Source organism: Hipposideros armiger, unplaced genomic scaffold (genome assembly GCF_001890085.2).
Source record: "Hipposideros armiger isolate ML-2016 unplaced genomic scaffold, ASM189008v1 scaffold_0, whole genome shotgun sequence".
NCBI classification, from domain to species: Eukaryota; Metazoa; Chordata; class Mammalia; order Chiroptera; family Hipposideridae; genus Hipposideros; species Hipposideros armiger.
In genome coordinates this window covers 2,892,601-2,907,716 of record NW_017731350.1, presented here as the reverse complement: position 1 = coordinate 2,907,716, position 15,116 = coordinate 2,892,601, and the positions used below count along the sequence as shown (strand labels likewise).

Here is a 15,116-nt window from a genome sequence, read left to right as displayed (position 1 = left end):
TATATATTTCCCCAAATCATAGAACTTGGAAGACCAGATCAACCGTCTAGTCCCAGTATATTTGAGAAATGGGAGACATGAGAGGTTAAATGATATATTCAGGTCACAGTGCTTGTTGATTACAGAGCCAGGACTAGAGCCCAAGCTGCTGATTTGTAGTTGTTCTATGTTTGGGGGAAAAGTGACATCCAGACATTTCAGAATGATTCTGATGCCCAAATCATCCAGTTGAGGTAACCTATCTATACCCAGATTAGAAGGTCTTTTGTTTAGCTAATTAATAATGTAGGAAGAGAGTATAAGGTTGAAGGCTCAAAGCATGTTTGTAGTATAGTAAACAGTGTTTGTAGTATAATAAACAATGAGAATCAGATTAAACACAAGCATTTTTAAAATTCCAAAAACATTATCTAGGCACACAGTAATTTTCAAGTAAAGATAAACATTCTTAAGTTAGAATTAAAGTTCAAAATAAATGCCTATTGTTGATGAACGGTTGGGCAGTTATATCTTTTTTTTTTTTTCTCCTGGAGTTTACTGATAAATTTTAATATTTACCTAGATTTGCATTCAAAATATATTGTAAAGTACTGTAACTTCTATTTAATAAACAAACTTTTTTACTGGCAGTATATGCTATGGTCAGAACGATTGTACTTAAGACTGCATTAAACTGAGTTGCTTTCCTTTGCAGCACCAGGCCACAAGCACGTACCTGACTGGGTTTGGATTGTAGTGGGCATCCTCAACTTCATAGCCTACACTCTAGGTAAGAAATCGGCAAATACTCACCTTAGTCACTGGCTGGTGAATCTGTGAGCAAGGATAGCACCCACTAAATTAACATTTTCTCCTGTGCTTAATTCATTTTAACTAGGGTTTATTAATATCCCATTCAATTTGATAAGTACGTTTTTGAGTTTCTCTGTGAAAAATATTGTCATTCGTTGCTAGGGATTGAAAGGATAAGATAGGAGTTGGCAAACTACCCCTTGTGGGCCAAACTGGCCTGTTGCCTATTTTTGTAAGTAAATTTTTATTGCGACACAGATGTGCTCACCCCTTTACATACTGTCTGTGGCTGCTTTCCTGCAACAAAGATAGATGGAGTAGTTGTCAGCAGAGACCCAGAATGCCTGAACTATTTATTATCTGGCCCTGTACAAAAAATATTTGCCAGCTCATGGAATAAGACATCATTTTTGTCTTAAGTTGGGGAAGCAATACTGACATAAGATTTCTGCAGAATGCTGACAGAGATGTGATAATAATGCACAGTGGGAGAACAAATAAGGAAGTGATCAGTTTTTATTTGGTGGAAGGAACGGCCAGGGAAGCATCCTGTGCTAGGCCAGACTATCTATTCTGCCAAGAATGCTTTTCATTCTACATGGCTTGTCCTGCATTCTCTTCGTATCCTTCCCTGCTTTATTTTTCTTCTTAGCACTTAAAATCATATGACCTATTATCTATTTACTTGCCTACTTATTTGTTGTCTGCCTGCTGTAAAATGTAAGTTTCTTGAGGGTGGGTACTTTGTTTTTTTCACTGCTGTGTACCCAGTATTGAGAACATAGTAGGCACTCAGTATATTGTTTTTAAATGTATGTGACCTGACTTCAAGTTGCTTAGATCTCTTCAGATAGAAACGACTTGCACTCATAAAACCAGTATAATCTGGTACATGATTAAATGCTGACAGGGTGGATGACCAGAACTGTAAGAGTTTGGGGAATGAAGAAAGTGACATCTAGAAGAATTAGGGAAAAGCTTAGTTACATATTTAGGCAGAGGCTTTTGTGCATTTGTTATAAAAGATGTTTTAAAATTCTGCCATTTGGTTGCAAAGGACTGCAGGAGGAATAGGGAAAAGGTGAGGGTGGCCTGTGGGCTCTGACTTTTAACAGAATTTCTTAAGAGCCTGTTCATATACTGTATCATCTACCTATTTGAGGTCCACAATTCTTGCAAAAATCCTGACCTAACATGAACTATTTGTTGCAAAACTTGCCTTGAGCTAACTTCAGGCAATTTCTAATCTTTATTCTAAAGTGACTATTCTTATACTTTGCTGCAGAAATGTTAATGTATTTGATCATAGCTTGCTGCGTTAGGGTCCTACTGTGTTTTTTCATAATATATGAATTATCTTTCTTAAACGTTCTGAAATATATCCAGATCCCAGACTTGTAGCTATAATGAGTTCAGTGAGAAGATGCACAAAACCCAATTAATATGTAGTTCATGAATTTAATATTTGTGATAACTGCACAGGAGTTGCACTGAAAATAGGAAATTAAGCCAGCGAATAGTGAGAAATGACTTAGGAAATATTTTAGCTACTTAAGGGTAGAAAAGTTCCCAGCCTTCCGTAACAGAGATCTGCAGTCTTTGGGCAGGAGTCTGGGATTCATCCTTTCATATATTTGTTTAACAATATTTTTGAAGGCCCTCTGCCACAAACTGAGCTGGGCACTGGGATAATACTGTGGTGAACAAGATAATACTATGATGAGCAAGAAACAGAAATTATAAGGAATTTTTAATTCCTTAAATCTGAATCTTTACAATTAGCCTAATTCTAATACACTTAGTTAACAAAACTGTTTCTTTTGGTGAGAAATTTTTATAATTTAGACTTCCTTTTAAATTAGGTTTTACCATTCTCTCTCTCTCTCGCTCTCTCTCTCTCTCTCTCTCTCTCTCTCTCTCTCTCTCTCTCGCTCTCTCGCTCTCTCGCTCTCTCGCTCTCGCTCTCGCTCTCGCTCTCTCTTTCTCCCCCTCCCTCTTCCTCTCCACAGGATCCTGTTTCTGCCCCTAAATGAAGGTGTTCCATTATGCTTTATGCTTAGCTTTCTCTTTCTCTTAATTCCCTTCGTAATTCTGATCCTTAACACTTACAATAACTTCCGTGTTTATAGCTAGCCCTTACTTGTCTTCTGAGTTGTTAATAAGTACCCTTGGGTTGAGTTGCTTGACATTATCTTGTGGATATCCTGCTAACACTTCAGTTTCAGCATCTGACATTATACTGAGTATCTTTTCTATCTGTATTGCTCCTTCTGACTTCCTTATTTCTAGTAACTCTACCACTCTCTTCGATACCCAGACGGGAAACTTTGGAGATGGTCTTGTTCTTTGGCCTCACCTTTCATCGTTTTGCTCCTTCATCGTTTTTAGTTACTATCTCACCTGTGCCCAGCTTGTTCAGAATGCATTCATCTCAGTTTTGGCTTACTAATTAGTGCTCCTCTTCCGGTCTGTCGTTCACACGGATGTCAGGTGAATATTCTGAAGCACTTCATTGATTTCACTCTTGTCACTCCCCCTACTTAGTTACTTTTAATAACTCCTCATACTCCCTAAAGCATTTAAATCGGCTCACACTTCCCTTCTAGCCTCTTTATACTGCTCTCTTCACATACTAGTTTCTAGTCAAACTAAACTACTTGGCTTTCTCTGAACACGCATGTGCTTTTCCATCTCGGTGTTTGTGCTGAGAGCACACCCTCCTCTTGAAATGGCATACTCTTATCTCTTATCTGTTGAAATCCATCTCATTCTTTATGTCCCCACTCAGATGTCATCTTGTCTGGATAGCCATTCTAGATTATCCGAAGAGAGCCTGTCCCTTTTCTGTACCTGTCCGTTCTATGGTTTGTGATACATCATATCTTTAATTATGTTTCTTCTCTTTTCTCAACTGTAAACACCCAAGGGCACAAACTTAGTGTATTCTAAGATTCTTGTAATCTTCACAACATCAAGAATAGTGCATTACACGCTTTCAATAAATTTGATTCTTACATTTACTGACACTATGTGCAAACCATTTCTGAAAGCACTTAAAATTATGGAGGCAGTATATCTATAGAGAAGTGACTGTAATATCAGACAAGGTGAAATAGGTCTTATGACTGAAGTACAGGGTGTTTCTGGATCCTAGAGCAAGGAGTGGTTAGATACAATGTAATGAATAACTATTGACTATTCCCTGGAACCTTAAGAATTTGTGGCTGGTGGAACAACTCAGTTGTTAGACAGATTTAGAGAAATTCAAAGTCCAGCTAGAATGCTTCTTTGTCAGATCTGAAATTGACACCATTCAATGCAATACATCGTTTTAATGTTTTAATTAAACTTTGAGAAATTCCAGATTTTATTTCTGAAATCTTTGAGTTGTGGGAATTAAAGTTTAGATTTCTATAGTATTGGCTGGTAGCTCTAGTTAATTAACATTCTGTGAAATGCTGATTTGTTTTGCTCTCCAGTTTATCAAAGAAGACTCTCTGTACTGGTACAGATGCTGACCTTTTCCTATGGTGCTATGCTTTGTTGCAGATGGTGTGGATGGAAAGCAAGCCCGCAGAACCAACTCCAGCACCCCCTTGGGGGAGCTTTTTGACCATGGCCTCGATAGTTGGTCATGTGTTTACTTTGTTGTAACTGTATATTCCATCTTTGGACGAGGAACATCTGGTGTCAGTGTTTTTGTTCTTTATGTCCTGCTATGGGTTGTTTTGTTTTCTTTCATCCTGTCCCATTGGGAAAAGTATAACACAGGCATTCTTTTCCTGCCATGGGGATATGACATTAGCCAGGTGGTAAGTACATGTTTTACTTTAAATTATCAATGTTGCATGAACTTGGGGGGAAGTTTTTATCCTTTTTTTATTGCCCTTAAGCTTTTTTGATTTGAACTGATGTGAGCTTTTTTTCTTTTTTCTTTTGTATTATTTTTACTTATTTATGGAAAATTTCCAGCATATACAAAAGTAGAGAGAATAGTATAGTGAACCCTTATGTTCCTCTTACTTAGCTTCAGCGGTTATCCACACATGTCCAGTCTTGTTTCGTGTATCCCTTTTTTCATCCCTCCCCAATTATTTTAAAGGAAATTCCTGACTTTATGTGATAAATATTTTACTGTATATCTCTAAATGGTAAGAGCTCTTTTTCAAAAACATAAACTCAATGCCATTATTACACCAAAAAATGAACAGTTTCTTAATGCTAATATTCTTTCATTTGAACTGTTGATTTTATAAAGAAAGATGTGCACATATAATTGTTGGCTTTTTGTCTTTGTTGCCAACTTTTCGGTGAGCATCAAAATTTGTTTCGTCTTACTTAGTAGGCTTGCTGTTAACTTTCCCTGCCTTTGAATCCCAGCTTGTTTTGTTGCCGTTTTGCCCGTTTGCACTTAAGGCTCCAGTAAAGAATCACAAGTTGGAGTGTTTTTGATTAAGAAAGTGATTGGGTGGGCAAATGGGATCATCTTATGGCTCAGCCAATTGATGAGGTGCCTTAAAGTGTTCCGAATGATGGCCAGTTGCTTGCATTGTCTAGAACTTAGTTATTCTATAGCATTGTTGGCAGAAAAAATTTTTTTAAAGTCAAGAGACTTGCCACAATGTCAGTCTTAAGCATATCTCTTGCTTTTACTGAAACTGTTTGATTAGACTTGTGCTGCATAAAGCGTTATTGACTCCCTGGCCTTTCCAGCTGTTAATGCTTCTGTATGCTTTTGTCTGCATTTTCCTTCCAGACTATTTCTTTTGTCTACATAGTGACTGCGATTGTGGGAGTTGAGGCCTGGTATGAACCTTTCCTGTTTAATTTCTTATATAGAGACCTATTCACTGCAATGATTATTGGTAAGAAGCTCCATGTTGAAGCCTGTTTTAACATCACTTTGTTATAAAAGCCAGTGTTTGATTATAACAAGCAGCAACACACCCTTCCCCATCCCCATTGCCCTCCATCAAGCAGAACAACCCTACACCCCTGTAGGATTTGAACCTAATCATTAAGGAAAAACAAGGTTTGATTGTTTTGTGTGTGTTTTTTTTGTTGTTGTTGTTGTTGTTCAGATTAAGGTGTTTCTAATCAGAAGAAAGTACCAAAATAGATCACACAAACCTTGTAAACTAATTCAAATTAATCTAGACTGTACTGGAGGATCCACATGTAGGTGACATTTGGTATAGATTTTCTGTTTATCTCAAAGTTGAAAAGTATTAGTTTGTAGGAAATAGAAGAGATGAAACATAAAGGTTACTTTATAATACATCCACTCCAAAAATTGAGTCTCTGTTCTTCTCAGGTATCCTTCTTATGCCACTGAATGCCAGGTAAAGTTTTTTGATCATGGTGATGTTTCCCTTTTGATTTTAGCTAAAGGGATATCTACAGGATGATTGATTGAGTGGGGAGAGTGTGGAGAGAGGCAAAAAAGAAGAGGCATCTGGATGATTTTGGGGCATCAGGAGTAGCACTAAGGACCTTTGCAGAAGTAAAAAAGCATACTTGTTGGCTGTCGCTGTTCCCTTATCTGAAAAATAACCCCGTCTCTTTCTGTTGTTGAACCTTGGTAATGAAATGGGAATTAGGTAAGGTTTAGAAACAGCTGAAAAGATGGCGCATTGGGCATTGGCTTTTAGAAAATGAGTGGTTTGGGCCTTTTTCTGTGGCTCTGGACCACAGATATTTTATGAACCCTGCTGTAATCTACGAAATATTCACTTTTTAGTACCTATGTAAACTGTGATTTCTTCACCTTGAAAAGGCTAGTTATGTTTCATCTACCATTTTGATTTAAGCAACATGTCCTATGTATGGCAGGTTTGCTGCATTTTACATTTAAATGTTAAATTTAAAGATAAGATGGAATCCTCTGATAAGTTGGGTACTTTAATAGGCACATAATTTTCTTTGTAAATTGTTAAGTTTATCTGAATTCTTCCCTCTGAAATAAAATAAAAGCCCAAGTTTCTTTATAAATAAATAAAGTAGCTTTTCCAGTACTAGATGTGAGTAGAAACAAATAGATAGAAGGGCCAAGGGGCCTAAGGGTACTAAGTTGCTGCCGATAATTGGTAGTGCTAGTGTTGGGGTGCCTGGGGTGCACTAGAGCCTCCAGTGAGGCAAGGACTGAGAACAGGTAGGTAGGAAGTGGAGTGGCTTCCGTTTGCCATTATGGAAGGTTCCCTTCTTTGGGTACAACACACAGGCCACCAAGATAGAAAGCAGGATTCCCCCTCTCATTGTTTCTCTCCTTTTATTATGAAGAAATGTAAACATCTATAATTTTTCTATTCTTTTTACTTTTATGTAGTAAATCCCTATGTGCCATTACCCACCTTCAACTGTTTTCAATACTAGTGCCCATCTTGTTCCAAATGCACCACTACTCTATAACCCTGCGTTAATTTTTTAACACATAGTCTCTTATATTTGCTCACATATTTACCATTTCTGCTGCACTTCGTTCCTTTCTGTACATCTGACTTAAAATACAGTGTTCTTTCTCAAAAGTCTGAAGGACTTCCTTTAGCATTTCTTAAAGTGCAGGGCTGGTAGCAATGTATCCTCTCAGTTTTTGTTTATGTGAAAAAACATTGATTTCGCCTTTACTTTTTCTTTTACCACTTTGAATATGTCATTCTAATGTCCGGGGGCATCCACTGTTGTTGATGGCTCTCTTAAGGCTATCTTGTGAATCTTTCATGGAGCCTATCATTTCAGTTATACTTCTCAGCTCTAAAATTTCCATTTGGTTCTTTCTATACTTCCCATTTCTCTGTTGAGATTCCCTATCTGTTCTTTCATTATCACCATATTTTCCTTGAGTTCTTTGAACATATTTAAAATAGCTACTTTAAGGTCTGTTTGCCAAATCCAACATCTTGGGAATAAGTTTCTGTTGACTACCTTTTAAAAAAAAATTCTTTGCATTATGTATTTTGCTAATTGCATTTTCATTGTGTCATTTAACATGTTCCTTTATCTCTCGTTTTCTTCTGTAAACACATAGATCTATAGGCTTGGTTAGATACAAGTTTGTTTTTTTTTTGGGCAACGGTATTTCTCATTCATCACATTAGGAAGCACACAATATCTAGTTGTCTCTTTTTTGTTTTGATCTGAATATGATCAGAGGGTTGAGGTATTGTCTGTTCCCATCTGATACAAAGTTCTGCATTAGCTCTTCACCTAATTGTATTAACAGATATTGATGATCATTGCTTAGGAATTCATTCATTCAGTGGATAACTAGGGGAATAAAGTTTGTTTTTAATAAAATATCTCATAAATTCATACTGATAATTCCAAATCAAATTTGATGATACAGATTTTTTACTTAATCTCATTGATCTTATATTTGTATCCTTTAAACTGTGACAAATCTTTGTTTTCAATGATACAAAATAATTTTTTATTTACTTTATTCTATAAAATACCCACAACAGTCTCAGAATACAGTTCCAAAGTCAGCAACAACACAGTTACTAGAAATTGTTTAAGATTGTGATTTTTTTGAGGTTCCATTTGTTCTTAATGTTTATCCTACTCGAGATGCCCAGCCAGGTTACTATATTTTAAGGTTACCACTCTGTGGCTAAGCCACCATCTATGGATATGTACATTTAAGTTTGTTTCATTTTACTTTTGATTTTTAGAGATTATTTTTTCTTTTAAAATTTATTTTTCCTTTATAATTATGTAAAATAGTCACATGATTACAAAGTCAAATCTATGTAAAAAACAAGGTATATTCGAAGAAGTCTAGCTTCTCTCACTACTGTGATCCTCTCTTCCTTCATAATTAATCATTCTTAGTTTTGAATTATTGGTTTATCTTTTCATTTTTTCTTAATATAAGTGTGTGTGGTGGGGGGGATTATCACCCCTTTTCATAGATAAATGGCAGCATGCTGTACAATTTTACTATACTTGTTTTTTTCCTCCTCCACTTAATAGTATATCCTAGAGATAACTGCCTCGTGATAGAGAAGGCGCTTCCTCCTTCCTTCTTATAGCTGCCTGGTGCTTCATGTGTGGATTTGCCATAGTTGATTCAGTCAGCTTCCTACTGGTGGACATATGGGTTATTTCCAGTCTTTTTGCTGTTACACAAATTGCTGCAGTGAATAGTCTTGTGTGTGTATATATATATCTGTCTTTTTATATTTTTGCCAGGGTGTTTTGGAGAGATCCCTAGAAATAGAATTGCTAGTAAAGGACAAATGTATGCAATTTCATGAAATATTCCCATATTCCCTTCCATATGGGTTTATTTCAAATTCCCACCAGCCATGTATGAAAATGCTTGTTTATTTATGGTTTCACCAACATAGTATATTGTTAAACTTTTGGATTTTTGCCAATCAGATAGGTAAGAAATGATATATCTGTATAGTTTTAATTTGCATTTCTCTTATTCTGAAAGGACTTTTCTAGTGTTTAAGAGCCATTGTATTTCTTTTTTCTATACTTTTTATATATCTAGCCAGTTTGTGTTGTAGGATTGTTAACCATTTTCTTTATTTTTAGAAACTTCATATATTAATTATATTGACCTTTTGATATAAATTATAATTTTCCCCTTGTTTGTTTTTTTCACTTTCCTTAGGATACTTTTTTTCTTGGTGGCTCTATTTAATAAATAAGCCTAGAAATGTGAGGAACCAAAATATTTTGTGTGACCATGTTATTCTTGGAGTGTATTCTCATTCTATTTAATTCATTTTTTATGAATTCTCTAATTTTTCTGTAGCTATTAAGTTTCCTATATTATGAAGTCTGGGCCTTCCTATGGCAACATGAAAAGCAGACCTGCATATGTGTGGTTTCTATCACTATTATTATATAGCGTTTGATAGATAAGTATTAAATGAACAATTAAGTACTCTTTACAGAATGTACATTAAGTGGTAGTTAGAGAAGAAATAATAGATGCATTCTTTTTTGTTGGCAGCCTAGTTAGAGCCCAGCCTTTTCTGTATGCTCATTCGAGATGTTTTAAACTACAGAATACTCTTGGTAGCAAATCTTTTGCAAGTTTCTCTTAGCCTGTTTCCAACACCTCAGAGCTACAGGTCATTCTGTGTTAATTCATTTAGCCCTGGCTCCCTTTCAGTACTTCCCAGCTTGACATGGAGTCAGCTGCAAAAAATTTCTGAGGATATGGAGGACACAGTTTATCTTCTTCTATTCCTTCTAAGATCTAACTTGGGGGACTTTGTTCCAATTGGACTTGGAAATAGCAGAGATATTTATCTTTTGAGATGAGATTTCTGTTTGGTAGATTATAGTTTTTATCTGTTTTAGGAAAATGTCTTAGTAATTTTTCTGAAGGAATGTTTTTCGACCTTTGAGCCTTACAGTCATAGCTGCATTGACCCTCCCACCCCCCAGCGAAGTATAGTCACCAGTGGTCCAGAATGCACAAACTAGGGCTAATATGTTGAGTGACAATGAAATATCCAAATGACGTGTCCAGAAAATACCACATGTATTGATTTGGGGTTTGAAAGAAAGAAAGATCAGGAATTCACATCTTTATAGATCATAGAATCATAGAATTTTAAAGATGCAAGGGACACTAGAAAATCACTGAACCCATTCACATTGTACAGCTGAGGAGTCTGAACCTCAGAGAGATGGTCTGATTTGCACAAGAGTACACACTAGAATGTGAAGTCATCTGCAGGAGGCTGCAGTCAAAGCTGTAAGAGAAGATTCCCTGGGAGAGAGTACAGGCTCAGTAGAACGTCAGTTAGGAATATGCAGGAGGTAGAGTTGTCAAGAAGGGGCATCAGAAGAATGGTTGGCTGTTCAGCAGGAATGCTGGGAGAATGGAATCTCAACGGCACTGGGAGGAAGGCATTGCAATTAGTGGATAGCCAACAGTCATCTTACTTAGAAGACAGGAATGAAGAAAGGACATTGAATTTGATCATCAGGAGAGCTTGGTACATTTTAAGAGTATAGCTTCTGCAGAATGGGAGGCAGAATGAATAAAAGAGTGCTAAGGAATTAAGGCGACAGAAAATTTTGGCGAGTGATTGGAAATAGTCAATAATGAGTGCAAAAGCATTGGTAGGATTTCTTGGGAAGGCCATCCTTGTTTTTAGGTTTGAGGGGAAAGAGCTAATGTATGGAGCAGGGGAAGAAGTTGAGAAGGCTCAAGAGGTAAAAATAAGTATAAATGGGAAACAGCAGAATCCACTAGTCATCCCTTCTTCCAATAGCTCACCCTTATTGAGCAGTATATTATATACCGGGTACTGTTTGAGGTGTCTTTACATGTAACAATTAATTTAATTCTCAAAACAATTTGAGGTCGATACTACTATTATCTCTATTTTATAAAGGAGAAAACTGAGGCACTGAAAGGTTATACCTTAACTGAGGTCACTTAACCAGTTGGTGGTACAACTGAGATTCAAGCCCAGTCTGGCTCCTTGAAGCCTGTGCTCTGAACCAGCAAACTGTACTGCCACCCTTCCAGTTGTAAATGTTCAGAAAAGTGTTTAGTATTTAATTTTATTACAGAATTAAACTGGAACCTGAAAGTTATTGGGTCTAAAAATATTACGTATTTTGTATGTAAAAGTCACTCTTGAATCATAATTATAATTTAAATTTTCTTCCTTTTAGGTTGTGCATTGTGTGTGACTCTTCCAATGAGTTTATTAAACTTTTACAGGTAAGTACTTTATTATTTTTTTTATTATTATTTTTTTTTTTTAGCTGAGCCATCCTGCCACCTGTTGGCAGCTCAGCGGCTGCTCAGCTCGGGCTGACTCGAACTGCTGTTGCTCAGAGCTCAAACTCTTGAGTGAGCTCTTAACCAACTGAGCCACTCAGCCGGCCCTTGTACTTTATTTTTTAATCGGGCAAAAAGTAAAACCTTTAGAAATTATTTAGATGACTTTTAGGATCTCTTTTCCTTTTGGAATCTGAATGTTTTGAAAAAGTCATGAAACCTGTATTTTGAATCTAGAATGAGGTTAGGATAATTTAGGATATCTGTGGTGGCTTGTGTGGTCACTTCAACCATAGCACAGAGCTACTTGTTCTCTTGTTACAGTTTTGGGCTCACCGGTCTTCTAATTTGTCATTTTTTTGTGAGTGAAACTATCCACCAGGAAGGAGTATGTTCCTGTTGAATATTGATATGTTTGCATTCTGTTTTATAAGTTGATTATCCTACGTTTACTTAGCATGATCATAAAATACAAAAAACAGAAAAACTTCTGAACGTGAACAGTTTAGGACCAAACCCTAGGCCTATGCTAACTCTTCTCCAACAGAGCACTGTATAGAAATTCCTACCTGGGAGGAGGGTGGGGTATGAGGAGGCGAGTGGCTCGGGTGGAGGGTTGCATTTCTCTGATCTGTGCATTTCCCCACTTTTGTGCAGCCACTCTGAATTTCTTTTTGTGATCTGAATATATTCTGCTCTTTTCCCTCCTCAGTATTTTTGGTTCCACTGTTTCCTCTACTTTTGTACTTCCCACTTCATCCTTCAGCTCTCAGATCTGTCTTGCAGAATCCTAACCATGTCAGGCCAAGCTCTGTGAATCTTTCCTGTTTATTGTAGCTGGCAGTCTTTCATAGAAGCCATAAAATTGAGAGCTCTGAAGGCCTTAGAGATGGAGTCATTTCTTCCTCCTCTTCCAAAGATGAGGTCCTGATAGGGCAACATCTTGGTCAAGGGCATGTAATCAGTGGCAGAACCAGGACTAGAATTTGGGGCTCTGATCAGATGAGCCATCATATGTCAGAATACTGCCTGTGCACCTAGAGACACCCGTGTGCTGTCAGCAGACTCTTTCAGAGTTGTCCGTGTGGGTTCGTTCTTCTCACTCTTAAGTTCTCTATCACTTTGTATCATAGTAGCATTCTGAGATCCTCTTCTAGTATTGCTTTGTGTTCATTTTATTTTCCCTATTATAATCCCATAGAACAAAAACCAATTTTTATTCATATTTACATTCCAGAGGTGAAAATGGGACTGGGTCAGAGGACTTCAGTTCTAGTCCTGGCCCTGCCTCTTGGTAGCAAGTTGTGTAATTTAAAATCTCACATCCTCACTTAACCTGTCTGTTAAAATGGGGTTAATAATGTTGGTGCTACCTATGCCATAGGATTGTGGTGAGTATAAAAAGAGAATAAGTATGAAACTACTTTGAAAATGATAAAATACAAGTACAGTATAAGTTTTATATGTAATAATGTTCTTTGTATTACTTGATTTTTTTTTTCCAGAAGTTATAAAAGTAACACCTTGAAACACAATTCAGTCTATGAAGCTTTGGTTCCCTTCTTTTCTCCATGTTTGCTATTCATTTTGTCTACAGCGTGGATCCTCCAGTCACCTTCAGATATTTTAGAGATACATCCTAGGGTGTTCTACTTTATGGTTGGAACAGCCTTTGCTAATATCACAGTAAGCCTTTTTTTCTTTTACAAATCACAGTATATATAAAGAATACATGACAGAATTTGATAATTTGAGAAACCATTTACAGTATTAGAATAAGCAGATTTTAATTTAAAGATATTGTAATCCATAATTTGAAAAACAATAACCTCAAAGACAGCACATGCTGAAAATTATTTTATTTTTCCCTTTAAAAACAATAGGATTTAGAGACTGCAGTAGTATTTTGGAACCCTGGCATATTTAAATTTTTTGTTTTGGTTGCCTGCTGAAGAATTCATGGAATAATTTATATATTCCCTTCAGACTGTAAATATTATCATCAGTGTGGTTTAAATGGCTGCAGATCTAATGATTAGTTTAGGGAGCCTGAAAGGGCTTTTTGAGAGAGAGAGAGAGAGAAAACACATTGCACACACGCATACCTTCCACTCACTTTTTAAATCAGCAGCATGGAATTCAAAACTATGTAATAAATACAACATATTTTTAAAAATCCCTTTCTCTGCTATGGTGTAGCAAGAGAGCAGACAGGAAGGAGAGATCAGTGGGAGTTGAGCAAAGAGCCTGCCAGTCTGGACAGCCAGGAAGCCTAGTCTCTAAGAGCTCAGGCCGGGTCCTTCATAAGTTTATATTTTGTTACTTAGCCACTGAGCTTATGCTTTCATGTATAAAAAGTATCTATGAAATAATAAAACTGTATTTGAGTAAAGCCAAAGGAGCCAAAGAGGTTTTGAGGTGTTAATATGTAATATGACTGAACTGGAGGTGGCATCTCATCTCCATGAAGAAATTTAGTGTGTAGGTATATGGGTGGCTGTGTTGAAATTTTTCAGATAACACAGAATCTTAAAATCGAGAGAAATTTTCCCTACCCAAACTGTTACCCTGTGGAAGAATGCCTTCTATAGCATCCTTACTAAATGACCTTCCAGACTCTTCTGACACATACGTGGTCTGAGGGTCAATAGGTTTGGCCATGGGGCAGAGGTCCAGCTGGCCTCTGAACAGTTGAGACCACTGAACTTAGTAACGTAATGTAAATGTATTGGCTCATGTACTTGAATGCTTTTTAAATGTTGGAGTGACAGTTTTGGAAGTGATTTGCTAATTAAATTTTTATTTTTATTATTATTACTTTTTTTTAACTACAAGTGTCAGCTGATTGTTTGTCAAATGAGCAGTACCAGGTGTCCAACTCTGAATTGGTTGCTGGTTCCTCTCTTCTTGGTTGTCATGGTGGTCAACTTCGGAGTTGCCTCTTATATTGAGAGCATTCTTCTGTATACGTTAACAACTGCTTTCACTCTGGCCCACATCCATTATGGAGTACGAGTGGTAAGTAATCTAGAACAAATTGATTCCATTTGGTTCTTATAAATAGTGGAAAGAGGGTAAGGGAAAATTTCAAAAGAAAGTTTGCTTATTATAGTATCTGAAGAAGAATTTTGGTACATTCTCTAAATTTTGGATAATATCCAGGTGTGTAATTTTAGATATTATTTAATGAATATGTTATAATAACTACAACTAATTAAAAAACTGGATAATTATTATAAGGAATTCTTGTTTTTAAGTGGGTAAAAATATAAACCATTTTCTTGGTGAATAGAATTGTAAACTCATTTGTGTTTTTAATTATATAGGACCAGATAATCCCATTTGTGGATTATTTCTATGTATGCTTCTTTATCTTTAGGGGCATTTTTGTTGCTCGTTAACATAATTTGTAAAGAAACTGAAATTGGTTTTATAGCATTGCCTCCCTTCCTGGCTCTTCCCAATTCTATAAGCAATGTGGTAAGGGAGGTTAGAATTCAGACTAAAGGAAGGCTTTTGCATTATTCGAGGTTTTACTTCATCTGTGCTATTCCTGAGCTCT

At 36.5% G+C, this 15,116-nt stretch overlaps 1 protein-coding gene across 1 annotated transcript in view; it reads left to right on the top strand.

Annotated features, from left to right (window-relative positions):
* SELENOI (selenoprotein I) overlaps positions 1-15,116 on the top strand; it is a 41,193-nt gene that overhangs the window by 17,784 nt on the left and 8,293 nt on the right. The window contains exons 4-9 of the mRNA XM_019642807.1: positions 695-769; positions 4,342-4,604; positions 5,549-5,657; positions 11,446-11,494; positions 13,060-13,240; positions 14,390-14,572. Of these exons, the coding sequence (XP_019498352.1) occupies positions 695-769; positions 4,342-4,604; positions 5,549-5,657; positions 11,446-11,494; positions 13,060-13,240; positions 14,390-14,572 (860 nt within the window). The remainder of the gene's footprint in view (positions 1-694; positions 770-4,341; positions 4,605-5,548; positions 5,658-11,445; positions 11,495-13,059; positions 13,241-14,389; positions 14,573-15,116) is intronic.